The sequence below is a fragment of the Squalius cephalus genome, assembly GCF_949319135.1.
Source record: "Squalius cephalus genome assembly, chromosome: 20".
NCBI classification, from domain to species: Eukaryota; Metazoa; Chordata; class Actinopteri; order Cypriniformes; family Leuciscidae; genus Squalius; species Squalius cephalus.
In genome coordinates, this window is record NC_137141.1 from 29,702,426 (window position 1) to 29,719,124 (window position 16,699).

A 16,699-nucleotide genomic window follows, 5' to 3' on the forward strand; every position below is an offset into this window, starting at 1 on the left:
AACGTTGAGGTGAATTCAGTTTGCTGCCTGTTACATATCCAGACTCATGGTTCCTTCCTGGTCTTCTGATAATACACTGCACTTGCTTGTGAGAGAAGCCATAAAAAGTGCTTTTTCAGCATTAAAAACTGTATGTTCCTGAACGGCCACATGCACCATTTCCCCTTAAACGAAGATTAATGTACTGAGTCATATCACTACACATTAGAATGAAGTGCCATTCTTCCTTATTTCAGATAGAGGGCGCTGTTAGACTGACATGAAGACAACATTACCATCCTAATTTAAATCATTCGACTTTCTGCAAGGCCATTGTTTATATTTTTGAATATTTATTTAATATTGTTTGATTATGATTTAATATAATTATAAATCAGATATTCATATTATATCTAATTGCTCTTTTTTTTTTTTATAAATAAATAACTTGGACAGTTATAAACAAATAAATTAATTCAGGATTACATTTAGTGAAAATTACCATGAGCCCATGGGTTGGTAATTTATTTATCACAAAATATTGCACTGAATGTTTGTATCAGTATGTCCCTTATTTATTTTTTCTTAACTTTTTTATATTTATTTCGCTGTCAATGATTATTCCTTTTTAAATACATATCTTAATGTATTTATTTTTGCTGTCACTCCATAATCAAACATTTTTAGTATAAGAAATGTTAATTTTTCATGACTGAGTGTTGTGCATTGTGTTATTGTATTGTAGAAATAATGATAATAATAATGTGTGTGTATGTATGTATGCATGTATGTGTATATATATATATATATATATATATATATATATATATATATATATATATATATATATATACACATATATATTAATATCTACAGTTAATAAAACTGAAATAAAATAAATTAAAACTACAAAGAAATATTTAAAAAAAATAAAAATGGCAAAAACACTAGAAAATAGCATGTATTGTATTAAATATTTTTGGTGTAATAACTGTCTAATTGGTATTTTTATAAATGAATTCGACAATTATTAACAAATAAATTATTTCAGGATTACATTTTCTGAAAATTGGGTCCATGGATCATCATTCTTTAATTCATTCAATGTTTTACTGAGTTTTTGTATCAATAGGTTCTGTATTTAATTTTCTAAAACTTTGTATTATTTTTTGTTATTCATGATTATTTATTTATTTATTTAGTCTATCATTTTGTACTAGTATACTATCTATCACAAAATGTAGTATACTTGTTGAATAAATAGGCCTAGGTCCCATGTTTATTTTTTCTAAAACATTTTTCTTATTTATTTTGTTATCAGGATTTTAATTTTTTTTATTAACTTTCACAAAATGTATAAGGCCTACTGGCTTTTTGTAGGTTATTAATTGTTTATTTTTTTCTAAACTTTTGATTTTACTATTTATTTAGCTGTTTATGATTATTCATTCATTATTTATTATATATATTATATATACAGTAGTTGCTTGTTCATAGGCCTAATGGTTAGAGCTGTCAGTCCATAATAATCAAGAGGTGTGTTCGACTTGAAGCAGCGCTGCTTTCTTACTTTGGTATCAAAGTACCGCGAGAGCGATTTGAAAGCACACGGAGCCGTCTGCTCTCGCGGTACTTTGATGTCATCCACCGATCGGTCACACCTGTGGCGCGTGTGGGACAGGAGGTGATATATACAGCAGAGGTTGCGCGTGACAGGCTGCTGTTGTGACTGAGTGTCTGAAGGCCTCACACCGAGAGCACTGGAGGAGTTTGACCGAATCTGAATCAACAGAATGTGCAAAGTTCACTTTTATGCCGTCTGGTCCTTACGTGAAGCACCTCGTCAGTTTATACGGTGGGCGCTTTCATTTGATCCACTAACGTTATATGACCTAATATTGTTTTATATGCAGCAGGTTGCAATTAAACAAACATGAAGGGGTTTAGGGGGTGTCACAATTTTACAGCAATGACTATTTATCAGGGTAGAAATCTTTTTATTACAAAAAAGTAGCTAAATATGTACATCATTATTACTGATTAAAGGGAGAGTTCACCAAAAAATAAAAATTCTGTCATTTAGTCATCCTCAAGTTGTTCCAAACCTGTATGAATTTCTTTTTTCTGCTGAACACAAAATATATTTAGAAGAATAACGTAACCAAACAGTTGATGGGCCCCATTTACTTCCATAGTATTGTTTTTCTATAGCCTACTATGGAAGCCAATGGGGCCCATCAACTGTTACCAACATTCTTCAAAATAACTTTTGTGTTCAGCAGAAGAAAGGAGGAAGCAACTCAAAAATCCCTGTCACTCACATGATCACACTAATTGCAAACCACAACCATCCAACAATTCAATCAGTTCCCCATGGACAATATCAAGTCCCGCCCAATTCAAATATAGTAAACAGTAGGGACAAAAAAGATGGTCACAACTTCTGTTTTTTGCCGACTTTAATTATATAGTTGACACGTTTTTGAATGCCAGAGTAGTTTAAATGGACATGTTTTTTAGGACTGTAATAAAATATCATTATTTAGAAGAACATAAACACTGAGTAACAAAGCATGTATACAATAGTTAGTATAATTGTGGATCTAGCCCTTGTGACACCTCCCTGTGTTAAAACCTTTTTTTTCTTTAATTTACCCCATTTAGAAATGTCAACCGTACGATGTACCAGGTTCAGATGCCGTTACCTTTACCGAAGCAGCTGATAGTATTTGGTTTAGGGGAATGGTCATCCTTCTCCAGTGACACCGAGATCTCTGTGGAGGTTCAGCTGGGTCCAGAGGTCAAATCACAGGTCATCGGGACTCTTTCACCTCACTCCAGGCAAGTGCAGTGAACATTCTCATTATAGGAGTGCCCTGCAGTGAATCAATTGGTCTAAATCCATCCCGATGTTATTGTTAAAAGTATTAGAAATAGTTTTCAGTAAATGAAATAGAGGTGAAATAAAATTGATGAAAAAATCTAATCGGATGAAAAACTTAACTTATGACAATGGCATTTTTGCCATGGAAACTAAGTGAAATAAAATAAGAAAAGAATTATAGCTACATAGAAATATAAACAACAACAAAAATAATGGAATTGACAAAAGCACATACATTTTCTAAAACTTCAAATGAAAACTGACATTTTTAAAAGCTAACTCAATAAGTTAGGCAATAAAAAAACCACACCAAGAGCCCTGCTACTGGGACACTGACAGTTTATCAGTTTATCTGACAGAAACTTTATCTGTGAAGGTGTCTGATCTGGCAGGGAGTCTGGACTCCTGAACTCCTCACTGAAGCCACACAGAGAGGCAGGAGAGGAGTGTATGCCAAAGTCTTGCTCAGCATCACTGGACAGGTATTTAAACCTCTTCTCTCACTGATGCAGATTTGTCTTGTTTTTTGTCTTTCTCATCCATCCTTTACAAACTTCTTAGATGTTGTTAGCCATATATTCTAATCAATATGTCGAGATCATGATCAAATTTACGTCGATAACGATGATGAGCTCTGGACATCTTTACTCAATATGGATTAATCTATCAGCCAATCACATGGCACAGAAATAAACATGACAAAAGCCAGTCAGTGCATGTCGCTAATACGTGATTTCTGTGTGAATTTCGTCTGATACACAAACCCACACACGTGACGCTCATTTTCTGCATCTCAGTACATGAGGACGTGAACTTCATCTCCAGAGCATCTTCATCTCACAAGCTTTTCACTGTTGCATTTGAGGAAAACTATTGTCAAAATACACTGAAACTGAAACTAAACCTGAAAAATCTTCATGACAAAACCGTCAAAATAGAAGTTCGGTTTAACTTCAAGAAATTATGACAGAAATATATCACTACTGTATACCAAAATGTACCTCTCAAAGTAATAATAATATTTCTAAAGAAAATTATATAGCCAAGATAATTTTTCATCCATGTTTTAAATTTATACAGTTCTGTTGTGCAGCATCTTATTTGACAAAAAATAAAAATGCAATGTTTTGTTGTAAATTAATTGTTATATTTTAAATTGATTACATTTTAAGGTAGGGACACGCACACCAAACCGACGCCAAAGAACTAGCGCTGATGAAAGCCGACTGTGTTGTCTCCTGCGTCAGGGGAAAAGCTGCACTTGAACACACTGAGAGAACTACAGCCGACTGTCAGCCAGAATGCTCGTTCTGCGCCTGCGTGTAAATGAGTCTATTTCTGCAGATATATTCGTCTATATTCATCATTCAAAAAGGGAAACTGACTCTGCAGATACACAAGCCACAAACAAAGCAGTGCGTGCTTACTCTTTTTAATATCAATCCTGCTCAACACTTTCTTTATTCCACTCCGCTCATGTTAATATTGAAATATTCACCAAGGAACACTCCGGTAAGATGACTTAACATTAGAACAGCCTTCTATCTGTACCGGTTTGACTTTGCTCACTGTTTTGCTATTATTCTCGTGCACTGACTCATTCACTAAGCTGAATAGCCAATCAGAGTTCTCTCTCTCACCGACGGCGATTCAACGTAGAATCGGCCGGAAAAAAGTCGACAAGGACCAATTTCAGCCGGCGGTGATGAGAAAACTTAGTCGGCCGACACACAAAAACTGCCCGACGGCTGCCGGTCGGCTTGGTGTGTCCCGGGCTTTAAAAGCATGATTAAATTTAGTTTAAATAAATTTATATTAAATCGTAAAACACAGAATCCCCCCCCAAAATAAAATTGATTTGCTGAGCCATTTCAAGTTTTGCTGATTATACTTCCTATTCTTTTGTTTTCCGCCTGCGGTAACTCTGAATGAAACTTCACTTCATCATTGTGTATCAGACATTGACACCTTGTGGAATAAAGGTGAATTGCACTTATTCAGTCAAAGATTCAATTATTGTTGCGCAGAAAAAATATACTTGCATTGTTACACACCTCGGGTTGTTAGCGATCCTATACTATTTTTACAAAAAATTAATGGGAAAATGGGCATTCTTTTATTAATATTTTCGTGTTATTTTTTTTATAATGAATTGATTGAGGAATACTAAGAAGGTTGATGTCTAACTTAAAGTTATTGTGGAGGAGGATAGTGAATGACGTCCCGGGCCACTTAAGACCCAATGAATACATTTTAGGGTTAAAGGTAAATGAATATCGTGATAAATATCGATATCGTATGATATTTTTGGCCATATCGCCCAGCCCTATTTGAAGGTGAGATCCAGTTTTATCAGCAGCACTCCACGAGTGAGGAGGAAACATCTAGTGCTGAACCACTCCTCCAATCCCTCCAGCACCCTTCTCAGCAGCGGAGAGAGTCATGATGTGAGTCACGCTTTACTGAAGACTGAAGAGAAATGATCCATTCATTGTTCTTCAGTGGATTACAAGGTCATTTCTAACTGAACCAGTCATCAGATTTTAGAATTTTTTGACATAAGGTTTATAAAAACACCTTGAGACATGACTTACACGAATACACAAAAGAATGACTTCTTGTGTTTCTATGAAGATCACCCAGAGATCACCTCCCGAGGGAAGCGTCGGCTGTGCAGAGCTGGGCAAAAGCCAAATGGAGACACGGGAAAACACTCTACTCAATGTTCAGGGTGTGTGGCCAATGGTAAGGAAGGAGTCATCCACAAACTAGTTCTTCAGCAAGTAGATCATCTCCAGGCAGCGAGAGACTCTCAAATGTTTAAACTTACTGTGTCTTTGTGTGGTTTTGAAGGATAAAACTCCAAGACGCTCCATTATAGGGATAAAGGGGAATGTTTGGAGTTCTGAAGAGCCGGAAAGCCCTTGGGATCCAAACCAAGTTTCAAGCCCGAAGAAACGCAAACTTTGTAAAATGTCTGCAATAGATTTAGAGGACGAGACGACCGTCAAACGTGTGAAGAGTTGCAGGGCTGGTAAAGGCTCATTCCTCTGCTCAAATGAAAAATCACTCATGTTTATTTACACACTTGGAGTTTTTAATGTTTCATTGTGATAGTTTCAGAATTAGTTATTGATATAACTATTGAAATGATGGCATAGTTTATATTTTTATTACAATGACTATCAATCTTTTCTATCACAATGAGAACCCAAATGTGTGTAATATTTCGAAATATTATAATATGTTTATATTTTGAAAAGAAAATGACATGTTTAACTGTCAATAATTACTGGTGTTTGCCAAGGTAATCTATTGCCCATAAAAAGTACAATAAAAACTAATTTTCTAATCTTTTGATTTTGATTTTATTTTTCAATTCCCATGTAATTGGTAGAAAGTGACCATGAGAATGGCCTCAGCTGCTGACATGGCATTAAAATCTTATTAATAAAGTTTTATTTATTTCTCAGACTGTCCATCAAAGCGCTGGAGCCACGCAATGTGTTTGAGTGATCCTGAAACGGCCATTCTGATTGGTGGAGAGGCTGATGACCAGGCCAATTGTAAAGACTCTATATGGAAACTGGAGATTGGTACGTTCATTTATTTATTTAATTTTTTACAAATATACATTATGTAATAACTTATGTAAGTATTATTATATAGAGTTATTAACTTATTATTTCTAAATTAACTATATAAGTTTCTTACCACAAAGGGGAGGATTTTGAAATTTTCCTTTACTAGGAAATTTTAGATTAATTGGAGAATATATATTTTTTAAATATAATTTATATAAATCCTATAAATATTATTGTATAATTATTAATTAATTCAATATTTATTTATTTAATAAATTAAGTTGTTTCATACTAATAACTGCAGTGTACCTTTAACATACCTTTAATGGTAATAATTCTCAGACAATGATTTCTGGTTCCCCATGGACGTCGCATCATCTGAGGTCAGTCCACCAAGCTCACAAGGTCACTCTGCAACCTTTGATCCTGAGTCTAAAGTCATCTATGTGTACGGTGGTCTGAGAGACGGCCAGCGGTACAGTGATATTTATGTACTGGACACTATAACATGGAAGTGGAAGCTTGTTTCTGTGAGTATTGGATCATTTATTTCAGTACTTAACAGACAATTCTTTTAGAATTTGTGTATGTTTTATGTAACATGATCATTTGGCTTCTGCATACTGTGTGTCACGTTTGGGTTCGGATAGGCAAAGGGAAATATCCCGTCATTGGCCTACCACAGTGGCACAGTCTATAAGAAGGAGTTGTATGTATTTGGAGGGGTGCAGCCCAGCCGATGTCCTGAAGGCAAGGAGTGCAGTAACGCGTTATACATCTTCAACCCAGAACATGGTCTGTGGTATCAGCCGATTGTGGAGGGTGACCGTCCTCTGCCCAGGTTTGGGTAAGTAGTTAACTTCCTCTTTTTCTTTCTTCCTCTTCCATCTTCCTAATCTTCATAAAAGTAGTCCATACAACATTCAGTGACTTGGGAACCTATGGAAGCTTTTTTCCATCATGGAATAAAACATAAAGGTAATTTTAACTTCTCACAATTTTGAGTTTCTTGCAACAGCAAGAAGTATGTATCTTACAATTCATACGTCACAGTCAGAATTGCAAGGTATAAACTTTGTGAGATAAAGAGTTTATTTCTCGCTATTTTTACTTTATAACTCACAATTGCAAGGAAAAAAAGTCCAGATTTGAGAAGTCCCAATAACCTTTTTTTTTTTTTTTTCATTCTGTGGTGGAAACAAGCTTCCACGGGAACTGGATCAGTCTGATTTATCCTACTTTTTCCACATGAAGTATGCTCACATAAAGCGATATACTACTGTATATAGCAAATCTCAACTGCCTGATTGTTTATATAGCAGCAAAATACATCGCTAGGCAATAATGTAGTTTATATTTTGCCGAGCTGTTGGGATTTGCTATAGACCTCAGTCAGGTTAGACGCCATATTGAATTAAAAGGGATAGTTTACCCAAAAAATGTAATTGTCGTCATTTACTCACCCTCAAGTTGTTCCAAACCTGTATGAGTTTCTTTCTTCTGTTGAAAACAAAATATATTGTGAAGAATGGTGGTAACCAGACAGTTGACGGTAGCCATTGGTTTCCATAGTAGGAAAAAAAATACTACGGAAGTCAGTGACTACGTCAACTTTCTGGTTACCACCATTCTTCAAAATATCTTTTGTTTTCAAAAGAAGAAAGAAACTCATACAGGTTTAGAACAACTTGAGGGTGAGTAAATGACAGAATTAAAATTTTTTTGGGTGAATTAAGTTTTTAGCCTAAGATTTTTGTCCATTTATTTGAACTATAATTTGTCCCAATTGCTTGTTGATGTTTATATCAGGCACTCCAACACGTTGCTGTCCAACAAGATGATCATTTTTGGTGGGAGAAAAACCGCGACCTACCTCAACGATCTTCACATCCTGGATCTCGGTAATGACCCGGAGCACATGGGTATCTTCTGGTATTCGCTGTCTGCTGTTGTTCATATTATCCCAGTCTCGAATACTAAGTCTTTTCTTTCTTGTGGAAAAGGCTTCATGGAATACACAGCTGTGAAGTACGAAAACATGCCACCAGTGGCTCGTGGGTAAGACTTTAAATTATGAAGGCTCTTCAGACCATCACAACTTATTTTTAAAGAACTTTAGAATACGTTGATAGTTAAAGTAAGTAAAATTCATTTTTGAACTATTTAGAAATTCTTCATTGAGTAGGCTTGTTTGCTGTGCATGTGTATTGAAGTGAAGACTGAAGTTTTTTTTTCTACTTGATTCAACTGTGCAGGTTTCACGCTGCTCTACCCGTGTCTGACAACAGGGTGCTGATCAGCGGAGGCTGCAGTGCTATAGGAGCCCTACAGGACCTCCATCTCTTTAACATAGGTCTGTCATTCCCTAACTGACTACATGAAGTACTATACAAATATCTACACTGCCCGGCCAAAAAAGTGTCACTGTTTGGATCACTGTTGACTCTTCAGTCAAGATCTTGTATTGGCAGTGCAAGAGTCCAGCACTCTGTTAAGTCTCCTCCAGCACATCCCAAAGACTTTCAATGAATTTAAGGTGCAAATTCATGTGTAAAAATGATTCTTCATGCCCAACCATTCTTTCACAATTTGAGCCTGATGAATCTTGACATTGTCATCCTGGAATATGGCCATGATGTGTCTTCATATATGGTTGTTTAAGAAATGAAAAGCTACACACCCCATCAATTAGGGTTAGAAGAACTGTTGCCAAACATATAACATGCAAGAAACATAATAATCACTGCAATACTGATCCAATCATAGACTTAAGTATTTGCATATTTAAATCCAAACAGCGACTTTTTTTTTAGGCTGGGCAGTGTATATCTAATTAACGTTTAAATACCTAAAAGTATGTCTTTACTAACTTTTCTGGGCCGGCAAGTTTCGATCCCATAGAAGCCTATGGAGTAGTGATCCAGCTCTCAGATTTCATCAAAAATATCTTAATTTGTGTTCCAAAGATGAACAAAAGTCTTGCGGGGTTGGAACAACATGATTGATATACAGTATATATATATATATATATATATATATATATATCAATAAATCAATATTTCAAAAAAGTATTGTTCAGATCTCCGCCGGACCTCTTGTAACTTTAATTGAATACCCCTGATATAGATGGTCTCAAAGCTAACAGACATGGACCAAATGTCCCAAATCATTGATTGGTTCTTTACAAGGCTTTAGCGTTATTAGTCTGAAAGGTTTGATCTAAAAGGATGCGTGTTTGCAGATACCAGCTCCTGGACATCAGTGGTGTCCCCATTGCTTTGCTCTAAGCCTCGCGCAGGCCACAGTCTGATAAGCCTGGCTTGTACGAAGGCTTTATCTTCAGACCCGAGGGATGCAAGGGATCGGCGTCATGGCAACAGCCTCTCTCTCCAGTGTAACATCCTAGTGTTTGGAGGGTCCGACTGTTCAGGAACATTTTATAATGACACCATTAAATGCACGGTTGAACTCCGTGTTTAGGATCAGGGACTACAGGATTTTTTTTTCTTCTAAGAAATTAATGTTGGGTTTTACAGGAACGTAATGTAAAAAATTGGAATATAAGAAGCACTTTTATCGTTCGTTTTTTTTAAACGTTGCATTGTTGCAGTTTTAGCATGAACAGCTGTTTTACAGCTACTGTTTTTATAATCTCCTTCAAAGCAAGCAAAGGCTTCACTCACTTACATGTGTAGTTCAGATTTGTATTTAGTACATTCAGAGACTCAATGTATTTTTGTGCAATAAATGTTTTCTCTTGTTTTGCACGTATTTGACACGTTTTCACGTTTGTATTTTTGTCCACTTTGTACGTTTGACATTTTCCTTTAAGTCACTGGCATGTACAGCTCATCTCTTGTTCATGGATGTCTGAAAGTTACTAAAAGCAAATCTAGACTTTTCACCAAAGCAATAAATGCAGTACTTTGCGAAAAAAAAGAATCTGAACTGTCTTAACTTTTTAATGAAGAGTCTCACAACTGTTTATTAAAGCGATTTATTGATTTCAGTAAGGATCACTGGAAAGTTATGCCTGCAAATCATCAGGCGTATCAGGCTGATGTGATGGATGACTGGCTTTGAAAGCATCAATCTCAATTAAGGTCTGGTTTAATCGTCTGATAGTAGGGAACTGGGACATATCCACCTTGAACCTAAAGGATGGTAGAATTTACATTAATGTTTGTGTTTAGCAAAAGTCTAAAGTGCAACAGTGCCCGCCCACGTTTTTTAGTGGCATTGGTCCAGGAAGTATTTTTTTCCCTTTAATTTCTCCCATAGGAATTAAAAAAAAAAACTTTTATAAAGAGCTATAAGCCATGATCCAAGTCCAGCAGCTACGAGTTGAATAAGAAACATTACACACTTTGATTTGAAGCAACAACAAAAAATTTAAAATCAGACAAAAAGACGGGTACAAGATAGTTTTAACAGCTTTAGTGAGGTAAAGAACTACAATCCCATGAAGCATTGTGAACAGGATAATCGAATTAAAAACGAGAAATATAAAACTTCTCAATTAAAAATGAGGCAAGGGAGGCAGTGCCTCAAATAATTGGATGAGAAAATAAAGCCTAAAAACAAAAAAACATGCATATATAACAATATGGCGTTAATGAAAAGACTAATTAAAAAGGCAAGTAAACCACTGCAAAAATAGCAGTGATATCACGTCAAAATTAAACTTGAAATGGACTAAAACCATGATTACTGTGGGGTTTTCTTAATGATCAATCCGCTGGGTGAAATGAAAGGTCCATCTTCGTCTGTGAGCATCTTCATTATTGAGCTAGATGACCGATGAACATCAGTTCACAAATAAAATGTTTAAATTGTTACTGCCTCTAGTTATTATTTTAGATGTAATAATGCTTAAAAACACTAACTTGAGATTTATACTTGGTTTTAATAAATAGAACATTAATAACATTGTCAATGTAAAAATACAAAACAGAATTGTATTTGGTCTCTTTTGAATGTAATGTTTAACCAGGAAAATTTGACAACACAAATTTGATTTAAAAAAAAATTATGCCACTATATTATTTATATATATATATATATATATATATATATATATATATACACACACACACACACACACAATATAATACAGTATAATATGTATACAGTATATATATTAAAATATTTGTTTATTTGTAAATATAAGTGTTTTAAGAGCGTAGGAAGACTGTTTTAAAGAGGTTACATCATTCTTTTGCAGTGCTTCATGGGAAAGAGCTCTTTTGGTACGTTTTGCTTGTTTCAACTGTCTGATTGGAGGAATATTCTGTACAGCTTCATGGTTAAAGGGATAGTTCACCCAAAAATGAAAATTCTGTCATCATTTACTCACCCTCAAGTTGTTTCAAACCTGTATGAATTTCTTTTATCTGCTGAACACAAAAGAAGATATTTTGAAAAATGTCTGTAACAGATTAAATTTAAAACAGTTGATGGACCCCATTGACTTCCATAGTATTTTTTTTTTCCTACTATGGAAGTCAATGGGGTCCATCAACTGTTTGGTTACAGACATTTTTCAAAATATCTTCTTTTGTGTTCAGCAGAAAAAAGAAATTCATACAGGTTTGAAACAACTTGAGGATGAGTAAATGATGACAGAATTTTCATTTTTGGGTGAACTATCCCTTTAATGTAGTATTCTGCTGTTAAACAAGCTAATCTGCTCTTAAACATGATTATTGTAAAACTAAGTTGAAATAATGCAGACTAACGGCTTCAGCAGAAGCAAATAGTAGCTCACAGTAGGGCTGTCTTTAAAGGTTTATCATTTATCATTAAAAATCATTTTCCCTATGGAGAAACTGAATGGAGTTTTTACTTCCAGAACCCGGCCGCTGCACTCTATAATGTTAGCTTTAAAGAGACATGTTTTACCTTTCAGCGTTGTAGACTTGAGGCACGAGACAAATATCTGCCATGGATATCTAGAGGATGAACAGTGTAATAACGGCATGAATATAAGTTGAATTTATAATTCTCATTCATCACTGTTTAAAAGTGTGGGGTCTGTAGGATTAAAAAAAATAAAAAAAAATAATAATAATACTTTGATTCAGCTAGGATAGATTATATTTAAACATATTAAAATAAAACAGGTATTTTAAATTGTAATAATATGTCAATATTATGGGTTTTACAGTGCTTTTAATCAAATAAATGCAGCCTTGGTGAGCATAAGAGACTTCTTACAAAAACATTAAAAATCTTATCAACCCCAAAGATTTGAATATGTCATATACTGTGATTTATTTTGATTACATTTGGTAAAGTATTATTACCTCATCACCCACACAGTATTTTCCTGCTGTCTGCTTCAGGATAGGCTCCAGAGCTTCAAATAACACACACAATAACATTCCATTATACAATTAAAGCAATTAGTTAGTATGTTAGGACAGTAATTGGATCAAAGATAAAAACAAATAACCTGGGGCCTGTACCATGAAGCCGGTTTAAGTGGTTAGCCAGGTGTGTTTCACTTTAGTTAGTGCCAACCCTGGGTTTTAGGCACCATGAAAGTGGTTTGGCTTTTAGCAGTGTTCATCGCCATAGTAACTCACGCTCCACGGCTAACCTGGTCCGAGTCAGGTGATGTTCCAGGTAAGAGGTTGCAAAATGAACTTGGACCAATCAGCTGTGAGCAAAGTGACACATGTCTGATGCGATAGTCACTCCACCTGTTTCCACTCCAAATTAAAGGTCACTGTCCTCTTTCATAGACGGCTATTTTCTTCTTGCTGTGTAAATTTGTTTAAATTCTTAATATTTAAATACTTTTATTTAATAAGTGAATTGCGCTGCTTCTCTCGCGAGAGTTTTGAATGAGTTTCACTCTTTCTCAGCATGTGATTGGCTGTTCGCTACTGATGTCACACCTAAACTGCTAAACTCAGGATCAAAGCCTGAGTTGACAGAGAAAGTTGATGATCAGCATCATGGTACCAACAAAGCCTGGTTGGATTGGTTTGGTTTTGTCAACTCGAAACTAATCCTGCAACCCTGAGTTTGTTGAACTACCATCATGGTACAGGCCCCAGACGGTTTATATGACAGCAAGAAGATGCCACTGCATTTACAAGTCCTTCATGAAAAAAACTCACCCTCGAATCCTCGGTTGATGAAATGTTGAGCCCACTGTGCCTTCTCTGCTCCAATTTTCTGGATCACATACAGATTCTGAAATATAGCATCATTAAAAATAATGGCTTTTGTTAATGTTTGACTGACATTCTCTAAATAAAGCACTGATGCAAAATTCACTTGTAGAGGAGAAGTGTTAACTTTTCTATGTGATTGGACATGATTTTTACCTCACGGATGATAAAATGAGTGAAAACTTTTTGTTAAAGGAGCGACCTGGTAGTGATTTGGGGTTGGGCTCTCTTTATTTATTTATTTTTGTACAAATGTGCACCTTTAAAGTCACTGAAATCAAAATGAACCATTCTTATTTTTCGATGGAATATTACAGTATTTATAATGAATGATTTATCCATCCACATCGTTATTTTTTTATTTCATGTACCCTCATAATCATAATCAAAATAACTTCCCCTCCCTCTTGCAGCATCTCTTCTGTTCTCTGATGACACGTTTACTGGTGTGAGGGCGGGGTCAACCTGTCACTCATATGACATCACACCAATAACAAACCACAACCATCCAATCAAAATGAACAAAATTAAGCCCCGCCCTACATTTTTTCTTGCTCAAAAAGCCGTTTCACTCAGATATACTTCACAATAGGGAAGAAAAACTTCCATTTCACGATGTCATGTCTCTCACTCACCTGGAGGGGCTGGATCCCTGATGCGATGATGTCACAAATGATGCGGACGTGAGCTCGCTGCTTTGGGTCTGCAGGCAGGAGGCGGGGCGTTGGCCGAGTTTCCTCAATGTACTGGATAATGGCCAACTGTGATGTTAAACAACAAATCAATGTTAACATACAATCATGTCATTTCTGTGTGCAACAAAGCAGGAGAAGCCATGTTCTCACCGACTGAGACAAGGTGATGCCATCGATGGTGACTGCGGGAACTTGCTGCATTGGATTTATTGCCTTAAACTGATCTGTGAGCTTGTGAAGAAGGTTACTCAGTTAAGATTATTGAGTTAGCGACAACATGTAATGTTATAAATCAGAGGCTTTCAATCTTTTAGAGGTCAAGGACCAGCATATTATGATCATCCTAAAACTGAATCTAATTTCCAACATTTACTTATTTATTTAAAACACATCTAATCTATATTAATCTAATTTGTATTATTTATTTTAATTCAATTTTAATTAAAATTAATTTATTCATTTAAATATATGTAATATATTTATTAGGGCTGTCAAACGATTAATCGCGATTAATCTCATCCAAAATAAAAGTTTGTGTTTACATAATATATGTGTGTGTATGGAGTATAATTATTTTCTATATATAAATACACACACATGCATATATATTTAAGAAAAATGTGTTATTTATATATAAAATATTTATGAATAATATAAATTATATATAATATAAATATATATACACAGTATATACATGCAAATATTTCTTAAATATATACATGCATGTGTGTGTATTTATATATAGAAAATAATTATACACCGTACACACACATGTATTATGTAAAAACAAACTTATTTTGGATGCGATTAATAGCGATTAATCGTTTGACAGCCCTAATATTTATTTAATTCTTTTAATCTTTATTTTTAACATTTTGTCTAAAATTCTCCATAGGCCACCTAGCACTCCCTTGCGGTCCCCGGACCCCAGTTTGAAAGCCCCTGTATAGATAACGCTAGATAAATATTAACAATCCAGAGCAGAGATTTCTGCAGTATACCTGTTGCCCACCATCCTTGATGAGATTCACTGGTTTTTGCTCATATTCAATGCCTTTCAATGCAAACGCTAGGAATATTTAAAAACACATTAGAGAAATATGCAGAAATAGATTCAAGTAATAGAATTAACTGATGTCTTCAAGACTCACCTATCCGGACTCTCCAAGAGCAAGAACTCCTATAGTATCCATAAAGAACAGGCTAGAACATTAAAAAAACAGCAGTCAAATAATGCATTATAAACAATAACTTAATTTAAGATAAGCAACAACATATTTAAACCTTCGCTTGTGTCTCCATGGTATTCATATATCAGTTCTGCAACTACTGAAACTATGCAAGAAAAAAACTACTACTACTTGGTCCACCAATGAGAAGCAGCACCAAAAATCCTCCTCCTGGCTGAGGTTTTAGTGACTAAGCAGCAACTTCAATGGACTTCGGAAGACATCTGGAAATGTGTGTGCGTTTAGATGTCTATATCATCTCCCATCTGCAATGATATTCTCCAAGCATACGGTATTTGTGCGTTTACCTTGATTACACGTGCAGCTGATGCACTCATATTAGATTGTTGGTCCCTGAAAAGAAAGGACTTTGTTTGAAAATCATTTATTGATGCTGGGTGGGTTCACAAACAGTTCTTCTTATGAACCGATTCTTTTTGAGGATTCATTCTGACCGATTCGTGAACCGTTTAGGATGACTTTTTTGGGGGGGAATAAAATGAAATGTGGGAACAAAACTGTTAACGATTATCGGAACCATTCATATTAAATATATTTATATTAAAAAAAAAACCACTATAATGTCTTATATTGGAAGTCATATTCTTATTAGTGTTAGCAATAATTTTAACAAAAGTGTTTGGACAATAACAAACAAACATGTAACATGATCTAATAAAATCCAAATAGTTTGCCACCAAAAATGAACTAAAAATGCCGCGCTGTATGACTCAAGTAAATCGTTTTTAAAATATAAAAATGTTACCGTTTGAACGAACCGATTCCTAAAACGATTCAGACTCCTCGATGCACATTGTAGTTCAAAACAATGTATTTATTTGATTTTGCCCTCAGAATAGAAAACACTTCATCGAGCAAAATGGCGTGGAGTAAATAAAATGTAGCAAAAATGAAGATTAAAAATAACGTAGTTAAAAAAAAATTTGTCGAATCACGTAAATTTGTCACAAGTCTTTCTTTTATGCGATTAACTGACAGGTTTAATACCCTATCACTTTCTAGTCAACAGAGCTCTAGCCTATGAGCTTTGTCTGCGTCACCAAAGGAACGCCTCTCAACAAACGCGCACTGCTATTGGTGCATCATCTTTTACGTCTAACCAATAGATTTCATTAATTTGGGGGGA

At 35.1% G+C, this 16,699-nt stretch overlaps 2 protein-coding genes across 6 annotated transcripts; one reads left to right on the plus strand and one right to left on the minus strand.

Moving 5' to 3' along the window:
* Positions 1–1,625: 1,625 nt before the first annotated feature.
* On the plus strand, positions 1,626–10,362 carry LOC307148381 (uncharacterized protein). Of its 2 annotated transcripts, none has more exons than XM_079853841.1 (13): positions 1,626–1,834; positions 2,644–2,820; positions 3,240–3,345; positions 5,188–5,310; positions 5,498–5,608; positions 5,717–5,897; positions 6,337–6,459; positions 6,790–6,977; positions 7,098–7,294; positions 8,257–8,348; positions 8,451–8,505; positions 8,703–8,800; positions 9,689–10,362. In XM_079853841.1, exons 1-13 carry the CDS (start codon positions 1,773–1,775, stop codon positions 9,925–9,927), a joined length of 1,752 nt encoding a protein of 583 aa, XP_079709967.1. In that variant the 5' UTR covers positions 1,626–1,772; the 3' UTR covers positions 9,928–10,362. The 2 variants fall into 2 exon arrangements, with proteins under 2 accessions (XP_079709967.1, XP_079709968.1); XM_079853842.1 differs by having other exon boundaries at positions 1,629–1,834; positions 5,200–5,310.
* A 33-nt stretch (positions 10,363–10,395) lies between these two features.
* gstz1 (glutathione S-transferase zeta 1) lies at positions 10,396–16,577 on the minus strand. Of its 4 annotated transcripts, none has more exons than XM_079853846.1 (10): positions 16,319–16,577; positions 15,608–15,906; positions 15,475–15,526; positions 15,325–15,392; positions 14,474–14,554; positions 14,264–14,389; positions 13,575–13,650; positions 12,753–12,805; positions 12,349–12,398; positions 10,396–10,601 (listed from the first exon to the last, which is right to left on the minus strand). In XM_079853846.1, exons 2-10 carry the CDS (start codon positions 15,632–15,634, stop codon positions 10,475–10,477), a joined length of 660 nt encoding a protein of 219 aa, XP_079709972.1. In that variant the 5' UTR covers positions 15,635–15,906; positions 16,319–16,577; the 3' UTR covers positions 10,396–10,474. The 4 variants fall into 4 exon arrangements, with proteins under 4 accessions (XP_079709972.1, XP_079709971.1, XP_079709970.1 ...); XM_079853845.1 differs by having other exon boundaries at positions 15,861–15,906; positions 16,319–16,566; XM_079853844.1 differs by lacking the exon at positions 16,319–16,577 and having other exon boundaries at positions 15,861–16,003.
* Between the last annotated feature and the right edge of the window lie 122 nt (positions 16,578–16,699).

Excerpts from the sequence above, each read along its gene's own strand:
- LOC307148381 (XM_079853841.1), top strand. The coding sequence starts at position 1,773 with ATGTGCAAAGTTCACTTTTATGCCGTCTGGTCCTTACGTGAAGCACCT. Across the intron at positions 3,346-5,187 it reads TGCTCAGCATCACTGGACAG|CCCTATTTGAAGGTGAGATC; the intron begins GTATTTAAACCT and ends CATATCGCCCAG. Across the intron at positions 6,460-6,789 it reads TATATGGAAACTGGAGATTG|ACAATGATTTCTGGTTCCCC; the intron begins GTACGTTCATTT and ends AATAATTCTCAG.
- gstz1 (XM_079853845.1), bottom strand. The coding sequence starts at position 15,890 with ATGAGTGCATCAGCTGCACGTGTAATCAAG. Across the intron at positions 15,393-15,474 it reads CTCTTGGAGAGTCCGGATAG|CGTTTGCATTGAAAGGCATT; the intron begins GTGAGTCTTGAA and ends AAATATTCCTAG. Across the intron at positions 10,602-12,348 it reads CAAGTCTACAACGCTGAAAG|GTTCAAGGTGGATATGTCCC; the intron begins GTAAAACATGTC and ends ACCATCCTTTAG.